At 41.5% G+C, this 16,530-nt stretch overlaps 1 protein-coding gene across 3 annotated transcripts in view; it reads left to right on the top strand.

Moving 5' to 3' along the window:
- TMEM255A (transmembrane protein 255A) overlaps positions 1-16,530 on the top strand; it is a 50,878-nt gene that overhangs the window by 30,357 nt on the left and 3,991 nt on the right. For all 3 annotated transcript variants that reach the window (XM_066357049.1, XM_066357048.1, XM_066357047.1), the window contains 2 exons: positions 3,753-3,915; positions 10,811-10,954. In XM_066357049.1, coding sequence (XP_066213146.1) covers positions 3,753-3,915; positions 10,811-10,954 — 307 coding nt within the window. The remainder of the gene's footprint in view (positions 1-3,752; positions 3,916-10,810; positions 10,955-16,530) is intronic.

The raw sequence follows: 16,530 nt of genomic DNA, 5'->3' as shown, positions 1-16,530 counted from the left end.
CACTAATGAGGTGAGTACTGAAGCTCTGAGCAGTGGGAGAGATTAGGATAGGCAGAGAACAGAAGGCAGTGTCTTCCATGCGGGGGAGGAGGGGTCTGAGCCAAGGTGCAGAGCAAGCGCCCAGCACGGCCAGTTTGTGGCTTCCGAGGACTCCAGCCTGGCTGGAGTGCGGGCTGCATTTTGAAGTCAGACTATAGCAGACTGAGCAATTTGGACATGAAGCTAATGGGGAGCCATGCGACAGTTTTGATTAAATGAATGACTTAGTTTTAAAAATGTTTTAGGAAGCTTAATCAGGCAGTGGGAGGGTCTGGCAGGAGAGCCCTGCGGTCAGAGAGGCTCGAGGCTTGAGAGTGCTCAGAATGTCAAAGATGGGATTTCCAAGGAAGCTCTGCCTAGAGACTAAATCAAATGAATCACAAACAGAAACAAACCATATCAATTTGCTAAATCCCAAACCAGAGCTACATATTGACATTCTTTTGCTTTTATAGTTCAGTAAAAAATATTTCAATAGCTACTGAACCCACTCAAACTGAACTCAAACATATATTCTGTACAATTATTGAATATTATAAGTTATTTATTAAATATTGATTTTATTAATTTTAGAGAGAGGAAGGGAGAGAGCAAGGCAGAGACAGGAACATCAATCTGTTGCCATACGTGCCCTGACTGGGGATCAGACCGGCAACCTTTGTGCCTCAGGACAATGCTCTAACCAACCAGCCCGCCCAGCCTGAGCAGTTATTGAATATTTTTAAACAAACTACTGAGCCATCCTCATGTTGTGACCATGCCTTTAAAGCTTTAATACCTTTAAGAACAGATTCAAAGGTTTGAATCGTGTTGCCAGAGGCTGGCTCTTAGAAGGGAAAAATAATAGCTGCACGCTTTGGTGGGGGCTTTTATTATGTGCTGGAGTATTAATTTCATGCATTCTTCAATTAAGGCCCACGGGGTTAACAAAGTTTCTCAGGGTCAGACTGCAAATGAGTGGCAGAGCCAGCATTCACAGGCAGAACCTGCTTTGCCATACTGCATGCTTATGTATACTGCCGGACTACCCTCTCAGTGTCTTAGGTGGTAAGCAAAGATAATTTGGGGGCCATCAAAAGCTGACTTTTAAGCTTCTTCTGGGTCCTTACAAGCCCACACTTTCCTTTACACACAGGCTTGCCCTTTCCAGGTGAGAGTCCTTGACCTGCTTGCCTTTTTGAGCCTAGGTAAACTGGATATGTCCTCCTTGCCCGTCCCCAGGACTGAGTACAGTGCCAACTCACAGGAGACATTCAGTGTATGCTTACAGATGGTCTCTTCAGCTATGTTCTGGAAAATACTGAAGTCCAATTAAAATTCTGATGAATTAAAGCACCTTTAAAATTCCGCTGTGGAAAGTCACTGTGTAAAACGGTGGCTCTCTAACATTATTGCACACATTAACACAGATTCCTGAGCCCCACCCCCTAAAAGTCTGACAGAATCAGAAGGAGTGGGACTGGTCCTACGAACCGCATGTTAGCCAGGTCTTTCTCAGAGACACATACACATACACACAGACACCCATAGGCACACACGAACAATGCACTGACACACACAGGCAGGCACACATCTACACAAACACAGATGATTGTGACTCAGGCGGTCATAACCACACTGATTTCAATTTCTTAGAGAAACATTGATTTTAAAGAATCCTAAGATAAATTCATCTGTCAAATTCAAAAGTTTTTCCTGTGTGACTAATCCCTCCCTGACTCATGAAGTTAACCTTTAATTTTCTTTTCTTTTTCATTTTTGGTATTTTTATAACAGGAGAGTCATATGTACTAACCATCTTGATACCAGGGCATTTGGCTGTGACTTTTATTTTAAGAATCAAAGTGTTTTACATTCATTATTATTTCTAGAGGTCAAGTTGTAAATTAGTTTACAACATCCAGCAGGACAGGAACTTTCATCTAACTCATTCACCAGATATTTATGTAGCACCAACTATGTTTCAAGCACAGCAGTAAATGGAATGAACTAAGTCTCTGTCCTCGTGAAGCGCACATTCGAGTTGGGGAGACAGACAGTAAGAAGCAGACATATTAATAAGTGATGAGTCTTACAGAACCATTAGAAAAGGGAGATATCTTAGCTTTGGCTGCCATAAAAAAATACCATAGATGGGGTGGTATCAACAACAGATGTTTATTTTCTCACAATTCTGGAGGCTGGATGTCCAAGACACCAGCATACTCGAGTTCCAATGAGAGCTTTCTTCCTGGCTTGCACATAGCAGCCTTCTCACTATGTCTACATTCATATGGCCTTTCCTCAGTGACTGTGTGTGGAGATCCCAAGAGATAGAGAGGAAGGGAGAGAGTTGAGAAGTATCTTGCATCACTAGTTGTTCCTTGATTGCTTCTCATACATGCCTTGACCTGAGGGCTTCAGCCTAGCCAGTGGCCCCTTGCTCAAGCCAGAGACCTTGGGCTCAAGCCAGTAACCTTGGGATCAAGCCAGTGATCTTAGGATCATGTTGGCAATGCTGCTCTCAAGCCAGTGATCCCACACTCAAGCTGGCAAGCCTGCACTCAAGCCAGATGAACCTGCACTCAAGCTGGCGACCTCAGGGTTTCGAACCTAGGACGTCAGCATCTCAGATCGACGTCCAATCTGATGCACCATCACCAGTCAGGCACTTTTCATAAGGCTTCCCAATCCTAATGGATTCAGGCCCCATTCTTATGACCTCATTTAACTTTAATTACCTCCTACATGCACATGCCCTTCTCCAAATACAGTGGCATTGAGAGTTGAGGCTTCATCATATGAATTTTGGAGAGGTCCTAATCCAGTTCATAGCAAGAACATGATAGAGAATGACTGGGCTGGAGGGGAGCAGTGGGCATCTTTAAACAGAGTGGTCAGGGAAGGCCCCTCCAAGGAGATGATAAGTTTTAAGCAGCAACTCAGCTTTAGTTTTTTATTGGGACATTGTTTATTGTTTGTTGGTATTTTATTTTGTCTTTGAAGCCTGAATTTATATCCCAGCCCTACCTCTTATGACTTGAGCAAGTTCCTAACCTTTCTGTGCTTCAGTTTCTTCATCAATAAAAAAGGAATGGTGATAATACCTACTTTCTAGAATATTGTAGGAATTTATAGTGCTATCTAATAGAACTTTATGCAATTATGGAAATGTTCTGGAATGTGTTCTGTCACATTACTGCCAGCACAGTAACCAGCCACTAGTGTCGCCCTTACAAGTGTGGCTGTTTAACATGTAACGTGGCCAATGAAACTGAAGAACTGAATTTTAAATTTTTTACTTAATGTTAATTTAAATTTACATAGCCATGTGTGACTAGTATCTGCCATATTAGTATAAGTTTCATTAATTCACATTATAAAATGCTTAGCACTGTGCCTGGAACATTGCAAGTGTCAAAAAATGTCATCTACGATTAATGTTAGTGATGGTAACAAGTATTTCTCTGCCAGGTAGTAGTTTTTTAGGGTTTTTTGTTGTTGTTGTTTGTTTGTTTTATTTTTTTGTTTTGTTTTGTTTTGTTTTTATAAACAGCAATCACACACAGATTTAGTATAGTGTCTCACTCGCTCCCTGAGTGCATTCATGGGTTCATGGCTATGATGTCCCTTATGATAGTTCCCCTGTTTTTCGATGAGCTGTGTGGTAGCCATAGTCCTAGGGGCCACTCTGCTCCCTGGGGACTGACTGAAATGTGCTTCTCCCTGTCCAGCCGGGTGGAAATCACTGGTGGCTACTATGAATACATTGATGTAAGCAGTTGCCAGGACATCATCCACCTCTACCACCTGCTCTGGTCTGCCACCATCCTCAACATCGTTGGTCTGTTCCTGGGCATCATCACTGCCGCTGTCCTTGGAGGCTTTAAGGACATGGTAAGGAAGGGAGTGTCTTCCCATTCCCGAGAGACCCGTGTTGGGGGCCAGGGCCAGACTGGGAGGTTAGGAGTAATGGGAACTCATGTTTTGTGTGTGTGTGTGTGTGTGTGTGTGTGTGTGTGTGTGTGTGTGTGTGTATGAGAGAGAGAGAGAGAGAGAGAGAGAGAGAGAGAGAGAGAGAAGAAGGGAAAGAGGTGAGCAGCATCAACTTGTAGTTGCAGCACTTTAGTTGTTCATTGATTGCTTCTAATACGTGCCTTGACTGGGGGACTCAAGTTGAACCAGTGACCCCTTCTCAAGCCAGGGACTTTGGGCTTCAAGCCAGTGACCTTTGGGCTTAATCCAGCAACCATGGGATCAGGTAGATGATTCCACACTCAAGCCGGTGACCCTATGCTCAAGCTTGTGAGCCTGCACTCAAGTTGTGTGAGCCCACATTCAAGCTGGATGAGCGCGCGCTCAAGCTAGTGACCTCCAGGTTTTGAACCTGGGACCTCAGCATTCCTGGTTGATGCTCTCTCCACTGCACCACTACCAGTCAGGTTAGGGGCCCATGTTTTGAAGGGAGGAATCAGAAGCAATTGCTTCAAGAATATAACTGCCTTCAGAAACCTCAAGTTGAAGGCGCCAGGTAATGCTATCTGTCTGCAAATATTTCTTATTAACATGAGTTGCCTGTGTTCTTGAGGCACATCCTGGGGATGGGTAGGGAAGGGAGGATGTTCTCAATCTTCTGGTACATGCTGGTTTTGTAAACATTGCCTTTTCCAACTCTCCTCTACCCCCCCACCCCACCCCCACCCCACACACACACATTTGGCAGAAACTGTTTTGGGTAGTTTTCCCCTAACAGACTTGAGAAGAGCCTAAGGAAAGATGTTTTTTATAGGTAAGAATAATGCTAGTTTCCCCTCCCAGGAATTTTTTTCTGGAGTTTCTCCAGAAAGAACATCTGGACTCTTCCCCCCCTGCCCCCCAATTTGAAGAGCCAGCCATAGGCTAAGCTGCTTGCCAGGTCTTGTTCTCAACCTCAACTTCAATCTCAATGTCAACCTCCCCATGTTCCCTATCTCCCCTTTCAACTCTTTTCCATCTGTGCATGTGTGTCTGCAAAGGCACATCAGGACTCAGCACCCAGTAGGTGCTTCATAATAGTGGGCTCCTTTTTTCTTTTGTTTTTAAAGCATTTCTAAGCATTTACTTGCTTATTTAATAAACCTTGATCTCAAATTATAGAGATAATAGCTGGATTCCTATGAGAATGATATCACTTAGGTGCTTAAAAAAACAAAATTCTTGGGCCCATCCTCCAGAGATACTGGTTTAATTAGTCTAAACTGAGGTCCAGGCAATTCTGCTCTGCATCCAGGGTTGCGTACCACTTCCTTAAAGGAATGTCCCTCCTGTGTTTAGGAAATTATTTTGTGCCCAAAAGGGGTTTTCCTTTGACCTCAGAAGTGAGGCAGATAGATAGCCTCTAGGCCCAGAGCTATTTCTGTCTCATTTTGAGGTCTCTAAGGAACAGGAATCTGAAAGACGTTTGTAATTGACTCTGGACTGTCAAAAGGATGGGTAACAGAAAATGAAAGGTAGGCTTAAGAACAACTGTGCAGTTTTGGGCGGCAAGTCCTTGGCAGAACCAGACTGACCGGAAGTATTGAGTGTTCCTGCTGGTGACTCTAAGGCAAAAGAAATCCTTCCTTTTACATGCCCAGTCTGTCTGCCTGTCTCTCTCTCTCTTTCTCTTTTTCCTTTCCCGCTCTCATATGCACACTTTTCATTCCCACACCCCTCCTCCCACTCAGGAAAGCCCAAGCACAGAGGAGTTGGGGGAAGTATCAACAAGGTGGGATCCTCAGATGGAGAAGGAGGAAGGGGAAGGATTTCCTGTTTGGGCTTGAGAGAGCTTTGGGTGAGAGAGCAGAAAAGCTGTTTCTGGATTATAGCTCTTTGTACTTGGAGACTTTCCCCAGAGTTCAGGTGAAAGCCAAATCAGAGATAGGCTAGCTGGCGGAGAAGCTTTTGGGGTGTTGAGTTAAAGACATGGTACATCAGGACAAGTGTGAAGAATTCTCTGAAACATTCTTAGAGTTTTCAGCCTTAGGCGGCAGAGCTACCCTGAAGCACAAATGGAGTGGGTGGTGGATTCTTGGTAGGTTCATTGGAGTTCTGGCAAGGAACTCTGTCGAGAGTCAGTGGACCATTGATGTCTAGCTTATTTCTGGACCCATAATTTCACTGTGACCTTTGTCCTGTAGAGGGAAAAAGAGGTTTGTTGATGGGTTGTCCTCATAGGTAGCAGTAATGCACTTTTACTCTCCTCAAACTGCTTTTGTACAATTACTTTCTCTGTTCCTCACCATTACTAGTAGCTTGTGATATCACTGCCCTTGTTTCACAGATGAGGAAATGGGCCAGCAGAGGCCAAGTAACTTTCCCAGAGCTAAACAGCAGAGCTGGGACTGAAGCCCAGGCGCCTCAGATGCCAGAGCCTTTGCTCTCTCCGCTCCGTCCCAGCTTCCCCTAACTAGCATTTGGACTGCCCTTCCTGGTTCTACAAGCGTTTTCAGACATTACCTCTTTTGTATACCTATTTTAATTTCAAAACATTGAAAGCGAGCTGTTTCCAACAGTTGGGAGCTTCTTTTTTAAAAAAAAATAATTTTTAATTCATTTTAGAGAGGAGAGAGAGAGAGAGAGAGAGAGAGAGAGAGAAAGGGGGAAGAGCAGGAAGCTTCAACTCCCATATGTGCCTTAGACCAGGCAAGTGCAGGGTATTGAACCGGCAACCTCAGCGTTCCAGGTCGATGCTTTGTCCACTGCACCACCACAGGTCAGGCAGTTGAGAGCTTCTTTAAGTTAGGAGAGCAAGGAAAGTTCTGATCGTCATCAAATGCCAAACAAGTCTTGGAATTTAGGCAAGGACCAGTGGAGAAAATGAAAGATGAAAGCAAAGATCAGGGAGCCAGATGTTTGATTCATGAGGTGAGAGAACACTACAAGGAGTATAAGATAGGGGCGCCATGGAGGAACTACTTAGCTTGCTTTATTAAAATGAGAAACGGTATAGAAAATCCTGGAACATCAACCAAATGAACCTAAATAAAATCCTTGGCATAGGTCCAAATGAGGTGGTGACTTGTGGTGTACCTCCCCTCTGAGTAGAATCCCCTGGGATCAGCAGAGAGACTCGAGGGTGTTGGCTGATGAAAGCCATTCCCTAGAGAGGGAGAACAGGAGCCAAGGACTGTGAGTTGGCAGCCCTTAATAGGATCAGCTAGTAGCCACAATTTCCAGAGTTGTGGGATCCTGAAATAAAATGGATGTCTTCGTTCCCTGACCAGAGGAGCTTGGTAAAAAGGATCTTAAACAAATCTGTGATGAAGTGTTTATTGACTAGAATTATAAGGATTAAAGATAAACCTTTCAAAAAGGATTATATCTTGTCATTTTCTCTTAATTGGTGTCTCTGGTTTGGAGTAAAGTGGGGAGAAACAAAAGTGACATTTTTCCCAAAGTCCACAATCATTGCCTCAGAACAGATTCCGTTTTGTCCAAACAAAATCGCTTTCACCATTTCCTGTGCTACCTAATAACCTTTGTTTCGCTGGAGCTCAGAATGCTACTGATCATAATGGGGGTCTCATGACTTAAACCCCAGAATTTTAACAGAAATACACATGCACTTTTATATGCACATGCAAAGATAGTGCCCAAATTTATTGAAAATCAGAATTATTGATTTAGAACATAACCAGACTATTATTTTGGGCCATCTCTTTTGCCCCTTCCCTGCCCAACTCTTCACCTACCTTCAATCCCTTATCTTATATTGTTGCCCTGTCCATTTTCTGTATATAGCTACTCTTTTTTTTCTGAAGTGAGAAATGGGGAAGCAGAGAGACAGACTCCCACATGCGCCCAACAGGGATCCACCTGGCAAGTCCAGTAGGGGGTGATGCTCTGCCCATATGGGGTGTTGCTCCATTGTGACCGGAGACATTCTAGTACCTGAGGTGGAGGCCATGGAGCCATCCTCAGCGCCTGGGCCAACTTTGTTCCAATGGAGCTTTGGCTGTGGGAGGGGAAGAGAGAGACAGAGAGGAAGGAGAGGGGGAGGGGTGGAGAAGCAGATGGGCACTTCTCCTATGTGCTCTGGCTGGGAATCAAACCTGGGACTTCCACATGCCAGGCCAACACTGAGCCAACTGGCCAGGGCCTATCCTCTACTCTTGACACTCTTTTCTCTGTGGCTTTCTAGTGCTCATTCAATCTTCCTCTCATGTTTCTTCTGTGTTTCTTTCTTTATAATAGTAAACTTCCTTTCAGAGATTCCTTTCAAGGCCTCCTGGCCTTGCTGAGCACATGCAAAAAAAAAAAATTAAAAAAAATAAATAAATAAAAAGAAAAAGAAAAAATATATATAGTTTAAGTTTACATTGTATGATTGTTTCTCTGTGATTAGGCTTAATTTATTTGCATAGGAGAACTGGATTCATTTTGCATGAGCTGGAAGTTGTGTTATTTATTTATTAGTGGGTATTATTAATATTTTATTGGTGGCCTTTCATTTTTAGGAAAAGAAATCTATGAAAACAAAATAATGAGAACGATAAAGCACTGAACCTAGAAATATTCTATTTGGTTAACAACTTATAGAAATACTATTTATCTTCTTACATTTTTAACTCAATACAAATAATTAATGCAGTGTTTAATTAATTAATTACTACATCAGGAACCAAAACTGGCTTTATGTTAGCTATACAATTAAGAAAGATATTTGGAAGTGTTTTGTTTTTCTGAGAAAGTATACAATGAACCACTGATCCATTATGATGTATTAGATAACCATGCTATTGTACCCAAATTAATAACCAAGTGTAAGTATATATTCTGATAAAGACAGATGGTAACTAATCAATCCATCATGGTTAGTCATATCTCCTTTTGGGTATGTTTTTGCAGTAGGCTTAAGGAACATGATTTCTAGCGCCTCCTCGGGGATGAAATATCTTGTTAGAATTCTTGTGGGGAGGTAAGGGCATTTCTGCACACTCTTCTTCTGTAAAGGGAGCCAACCCTTGGAATGGCCAAGATGTCAGTTCTCTCCCACACAAGAGAGGCTAACAAATATTTCTCTGGTTTATCTGTGAGCTGCATCATAATGACTGAGGTTCGTAGCTCTTCAAACCTCCTAGAAATGTAAATAGTAACCCACTCCAAGGAAGAGAGCAACAGAACTGTTGAAACTTGCTATAAGGGAGTTTCCCCTGCCAACACCCCAATGTAGTTGCCTGTGCCACTGCCAAAGCCTGCCCACACTTTTTTATCACTTGAGAGGAAGCTCTGCTCTCTGTTAATGTAGATTAGATGTGTACCAGAAGTAAGACACATTGAGTTTGCAAACAGCTATTATCAACGTAAATGGAGGAGGTGTCAATGACACAAAAAATGAAAAGAATATTTGCCCTACACCTTGACCCATATGGTACTTAAAAGATCAAATCACAGTTCTCTTTGGGAACTAATGAGTAGTGGTGATTTCCCTTAGTAATGCTTTGACCCTGTTGGGAGAAGCACTCCTATCCTGAACAGGATTAGTTTTAACCCTTGAGGGGCTACACACACCACCATGTTATAAAAACAGTATTCAGTTCTTTCTGCATTGTTGTGTCTGCAAAGAGAGAGAGAGAGAGAGAGAGAGAGAGAGAGAGAGAGAGATTATGTTCTACTTGGTCTTTCATGGTTTCTGTTCACTGCTAGGATTTTGTCTCTAGCCTGCAGGGCTGATAAGAAATAAATGTAATTTGTGTCTGCATGAGAGCTCCTTCAAAAGGTTGGGACCTGCCAGCATCCTCACAACTTGTACAAACCCTTTGTGATTCATCACATTTTTGTCACAGCAAGAGCAGTAGCCTGTTCAGCCCTGTCTATTTGATATTGTATATTTGGGGTCTTACTTTTCTGTAGGTTTGAGTTTTTCAAAATAAGTTGGAGGAAAGTGATACAAGTATACATGCTAGTTTTAAAACCTTTGGATGTATAACAGAAAGTAGGAGTCCTCATTTGTCTCCTAATACTACTTCCATCCCTAGAGATAACCACAGTTCACAGTTTACTGTGAATCTTTCCAGATTAATTTATTTTCACTTACAAACATACATACATATATAATTGTTTAGGTTTTTATTTTTACATAAATTGGAATCCTGCTATATTAATATAATATGGTGGCTTCCTTTTATTACTATTATTATTTTTTATTTTGGAATTTATTCTGAGTCAGTCCATTGTGTATTTTCCAGAAATTTTCATGTTTCCATATAGTGACTTGTTAGATGTAGCAGTTTCCTTTTTAAAGATTTATTTTTTAAAAGCAGTTTTAAGTTAACAACAAAATTGAGAGAAAGATACAGAGATTTTCATATATCACCTAGCCTCACACATGCATAGCCTATTATCAATATCCCCTACCAGAATGGTACATTTTTACCAAAGATAAACTTACATTGATCCATTATAATCACTCAAAGTTCATATTTTACCATATATGTGGTTTACTCTTGGTGTTGTACATTTTTAGGTTTGGATAGATGTATAATGGCATATCCATCATTATAACATCATATAGAATATTTTTACTTGCCTAGAAATCCTCTGCCTACTAATCCCTCCCCCCACAACCTCAACCTTTAGCAACCACTGATCTTTATCTTCATAGTTTTGCTGGTGGCTTACTTTTGTTTTTTATTTAACAATATATCCTGGACAACATTTTCTGCCACTAAATTGTTTATCAGTATTCCCTTTGTAGTGTAGATGTATCAGTTTATTTAACCATTTTCCCTAGTGATGAATGTTAATATTCTTAATGTGTATTTTTCTACAGAACCCAACTCTTCCGGCACTGAACTGTTCTGTTGAGAATGCCCATCCAACTGTTTCTTACTATGCTCGTCCTCAAGTGACATCCTACAATACCTACTACCATAGCCCTCCTCACCTGCCACCATATTCTGCTTATGACTTTCAGGTATGTGTTGAGAAAGAAAGAACTCTCCATTATCTTGGCTCTAACTCATTCTCTCTTATTCCTTAATCATGGAACCTTCCTAATATGCATAAGGTAGTCAGGTTCTCTATTCCTGATGGCTTTTAGCAGCCTGTGGGCACCAGTGACTAGCATAAGGACTATGTAGGCATGCAAAGATAAAATATATGGGAAGGGTGAGAAAGACACAAGAGGAGAAGAAACAGAGAGATAGAAGAACAGGAGAGAGAAAGAAATAGGATCAAGGTGTCTCAAATTGCCTTGACCTACACGAAGGAGATGGTACTCATTCATATTACATCATGGACCCCTGTCCTACAGTGGCTTTTCCATTTCTCTTCCACAAGAAGAGGCCTAGTCTTACTTCTTAGCACAAGGACATTCTGAGCCACATTAGTATTTGAATAAAATCTGTAATAATCTCTTCTTTTTCTCCAGACTTCCTAACTAGGACTACACAGAGAAAATGTTTGTTTTTTTTTTTAAATAAGAGCCCCCCTCTCCTTTGTTGTCCTATTACCAAACAAGTCAGAAATAGTATTATCAAATTTGCATTTTCCCCATTTCCTTCCCCTGAGATTAAGCATAGAAAGGTACTTAATTAAAGGGGATTTATTGTATGCAGAACACTTAACTAGGCACTTAGAGAAAACAAATGAAGTGGTCCTATAGGTATTTTCAGGGATGGTAAACCCTTGACCACAGAAAAGTAGAATTACACTAAAATCTGGTAAATTCCAATTTTGGGAACAAAAGGCAATAAACACCTTTGAAGGAAGGGAGGCTCATAATGAATTTACTTCTTTGACTAAGAGCCCATAAATGCTCCAAAGGGGCATAAAAAAAAAAAAAAAAACATGAGTGTTTGGAGGTGCTTCAAGTTAAACAGTCTGTTTAGAAATGTAAAGCCTTTGGGCCTGACCTGTGGTGGCGCAGTGGATAAAGTATCAACCTGGAAACGCTGAGGTTGCTGGTTCAAAACCCTGGGCTTGCCTGGTCAAGGCACATATGGGAGTTGATGCTTTCTGCTCCTCCCCCCTTCTCTCTCTCTCTCTCTCCCCTCTCTATAATGAATAAATAAAATCTTTAAAAAAAAATAAAAATATAAAAAATAAATAAAAAGAAATGTAAAGCCTTTGGGAAACCTAATTTCAGCTTCAGATTAACAAAAAAAATTGAAACTGTAAAACCCCATTTAGTTGAATAAAAGTATTTTTGTTTGTTTTAGATATTCTTTGGTGAGGTCTAGGACTCTACACTGAAAAATTAATAATACATTTGACCCTTGAACAACACAGGTTTGAACCATGCAGGTCCACTTATATGTGGATTTTTTTAAAAAATATACAACTGACCCTCTGTATTCCAGGATTTCTCATCCACAGATTCAACCAACTGCAGATGGGAATCCACAGATGTGGATGGTCAGCCGTTTGCATTGAGGTTTTGAGCTTCCAGAGATTTTGGTATTCATGGGGAGTCTTGGAACCAATCCCTCATGGATATCAAAGAACAACTATACATATAGTATGAACATGGACTTGTTCGCCGTTATAAAATACAATACTAGAACAAGGAGGTGTCCACTAAAGTTTGGAAAATATAATGGTTGAACTTGTTTTAAACCCTATGTATTCACAGAGAAGCAATTCAAGGAACTTCTTACGCAAATAAATGATGTAGACTGGAAAACACAAATATGTTCAAAAAATGCGTAGATAATTTTAGTAGTACTTGAGGCAAAAAAGGTATCTTTTAAGAGAATGCAAGTTACCAACTAAAGTTGAAATAAAGAGATTACCCTGTATTATCCAGCAGACCCAATGCTATAATAAGGTCATAAAAAGTGAAAAAGTGGAAGAGGAAGAAGAGGTGATGTCAGTTATACAATGTGAGATTCAACTACCTGATGCTGGCCTTTTAGAAAAATGGAAGGAGGCCAAGGAGTATGGGCCACTTCTAGAAACTAGAAAGAGCCAAGAAATGGATTCTCCCCAAGAGCATCCAGAAAGGAGCACAGCCCTGACAACACCTTGATTTTAGCCTAGGAAGATTCATGGCAGACTTCTGACCTTCAAAACTGTAAGATTATACATTTCTATGGCTTTGAGTCACTACAATTGTTATTGTACAATTTATTTGCGTAAGAATACATTGTTCATGACAATTTGTTATAGCAGCAATATGAAACTAGTAGAATATTCTTGTACTAAAACATACACATTAAGAGCATACAATCTTTCTGAACGTCATTCTTCAGTATGGTTTGCCTATGGTCAGTAATCAAAGTCTATCTGATTTGATTGTTTTCCTATTAAATCAGTTAACTTCACCTACAGAAGCTCCCCCTCCCCCCCAAAAAATAGAGAGAATGCAAGGATATTGAAGGTAACACAAGGAGGATCACCATTCTCTTTGGGCTGCTATAATAAAATTCATCCTAAGATAGAGCCCGCACATGGGTTCAGTTGAAGAAATCGCCTCCATTTTTCTATATCAAAGTAAACTATACTGATTATATTGATGATAGGAATGTCCACTTCATAATGATCTCCTTAAGCAGGAACAGTAATCTATCTCCCTGGAAATGGTTGTTGCAAACTTCAAGATAGAAAGCCACACTTTAGGGTATGGAGCCATCTCTCTCTCCATTGGTCCTCATTCGATGCTACCGCAGGGATGGAAGCAAGATTGACAGTGCCAGTGGTGACTCAGGCTGTTGGTTTCAGTTCATGTTTACTCTGTGTTCTCATGTGTCAGGCACTGTGTTAAGAGCTGTGGATAGAGAAATTTAATGAGACATAGTCCCTAGACTTGAGGGATGGTAGGATGGTAGGGGATAGAGTGGAGACATAATAGTAAATAAACTACTACCAAGAGTGCTATGGAAACCCAGAGACAGGGTACTTAATCCATCAAAGAGATCCAAATCTAGCCACCTCACCCAGATCTACACTGTCAGCAGGGCTTCCAGTGATTTAAGGAGGCCACTACTTTTTAGTAACAGCTGCTATTCATTGAGCACTTACTATGTACCAAGCACTGTGCTAAGAAGTGTTTTACACGTATCATCTTTCTTAGTCCTTTGAGAAAAATACCCTTGTCATTGCCATTTTTAAGATGAGATGAATAAATTATGGAAAAGTAAGGACTTCTCCACAGAAATGGTACACGGAAGAGCCAAGATTAATATCCAGGTCTGACTCCAGAGGGTTCTTTGGAAAAGCTGCAAATTTGAGCACAGGACAGATCTTTCCCTCAGTTAATTGTAGGACATTTATACTTTCTACTGGTTTAAATTATGGGCTTCCTAATCATGACTCAGGAGGGGTCTCTTATTACATTATTAAATTGCTCAACACCACAGGGGCTGTGGGGACACACACCTCTCCGGTTCTTGCCCTAAGTTCAAGCAATCTTTTGTATTTCCTTTTCAGAACCTTTATAGTTTTATGGTGGGGATTTGAGGGATATGTTAGGTGATTTGTTTCCCTTTAGAATGTAAATGGTGTTTTTTTCTAGTGTTTGAATTGAACTCCCCCCCCCTAAATTCCATCCCCGTATAGTTTCATAGAAGGAAATACTAGTCTTTACCCAAGAAAGCCAAGAGGATGGGGGAACATCTGCTTATGTTCTCAGATAAATAGAAAGAAGTCAGCAAAAATATACCAGCTCTGACAATAAAACCACCAGAAGCACAGACTTTACCCCCAACCCTGCCAAAAAAAAAAAAAAAAAAAAAAAAAGCCAGAGCTTTCTATGCTCTTCTTAGATTGTAAAACAGCCCAAATTATAAAATTATAGCAGGAAAACTGACCTTTCTAGACTTTTTTTCTGGATGGTTTCCCAATTCTGGTTATTTCCAAACAGGACTATTTATGTGACTTAAAGTTTAAAGACTTCAGCTTCCTTCTTAGCCTGAGGCTGAGAGAAGGGAGAGGAAAGAGATTTATAGGGTTTTGTTTGAACCCCTCAAAGTCATGCTCTTCCTAGGTAGCTGTCCAATTAGGAAGCTTGGGGAATATTTTTTATAGTCAGACATGAGCGAGCACTTGGCTCTGGTCACCTTGCCCTGACTACACTATGAATGCTGAGCTTGGAGAAACAGGACTCTTTCAAACACTGGGATCTAAGGTGTCCTTGCTTCTAATGAACTCCCCATCCCCCAAAACAGGAAGGTGATAAACTGAGACTGCATTTACCTCCCTGCTCACCTCCCCAACATTCACTTCTCTTGCCCCTTGCACTCATTTTTGCATTATCCTTCCTTCAGCTTCAGCCAAGTAGTCCAAAGTCTGTCAGGTCAAAAACATCCATTCCTACATCTTCTGGGAAAGTCAAGCCAGTGTAGCTTTATGTAAACCCCTTAAGGATTCCAGCCATACTTCCCAGTCTAGCCTGTTGAGCCTCCTACTTTACTAACCATGGACAAATCTCTTTCCTGTCCATTTGGTGAATTACCACGTTTAGCTTAAAACAAAGGTCTGAGTCTATGAAAAATGCACATACCTCTGTTTATGCTCTTTATCCAATCACATGAGGGTACGCACTGGATTTCATCTTAGCTATGAAAAATGACCCTTTATAAATTGGACCCATTGAATTAAAGGCTTGCTTTAGTCTGGGGGGAGGTGGTGTTTAGCGCAGTTTGCGGAGAGCCTTAGAAAAAGTGTTGCTGCTGCCACTCAGCTTTTGCTCTTTAGTTCCCCTTCCCCACCGAGATTTTCCTTTATCATCTTCCTTTCTCTGGTTTCTGATTCCCCCCCCTTTTCTTTCTTCTTCCTTTGATTCACTCTTTTCCCCACCTCCCTTGGCTCTGCTTTCTGGGGCAGAAACAGGGGTGGGGGTGTTGCAAAGACTGGGAGATCCTGGATTTCCCCTTGGAGACACTGCACCTCTTACCCATCACCTTTATCACCTCGTCAGTGCCAGGGCTATTTTCTGAGTCACTGCCTCTCAGTGCATCTGAAGAGAGAAGCCCACTGTGACAGAAATGCAGACTGGTCTCCTAGAGTGTGGGTCCGCCTTCCTGCAGAGAACAGGCAGGCTAAGATAGAAGAAAAGAGCTGTGTGTGTCCTGAAAAGGTGGTGCCTCTCTTATGGTGCCATCAGCCTGTGGGCACCCCAGCCTCTAAGAAACATCTCAGGAAATTTGAGCCGACTAGGCCTAGAAGTATTCTCTTTAGAGGTTTTTCATGTTTTGTGGTGTGCAAGGATTCAGAGCTCTATTCTTCTGAGCTGCCTGTCCCATTAGTTAAGTTAACTCTTAGGCAGGAGCCAAAATGCATCAGGCCAGCTTCCTAGCTGCAACAAAGCCAAATCTTTCCTAAGGTGCCTGCCTGTTGCTAGGAAACTATACACTGGTACTGTGGATCTTCTCCCATTCTGCCCCTCTACAACTCAGACCTCAAGGGTATGTGGATTACAGCCAATGAGCTCTGTAGTTCTGCCAGGAGCCCTTCAAAATTACCCTTAAGACTCCCAGGATCCTCAAAGGAAGTGAGAATCATCCCACTCCCTCCTCCCTAATACCTCCCAAACATGAAACCGAGAAGTAA

This window comes from Saccopteryx leptura, chromosome X (genome assembly GCF_036850995.1).
Source record: "Saccopteryx leptura isolate mSacLep1 chromosome X, mSacLep1_pri_phased_curated, whole genome shotgun sequence".
NCBI classification, from domain to species: Eukaryota; Metazoa; Chordata; class Mammalia; order Chiroptera; family Emballonuridae; genus Saccopteryx; species Saccopteryx leptura.
Note: the sequence above shows the minus strand (reverse complement) of the source record. Positions and strands in the feature narration are given on the sequence as shown.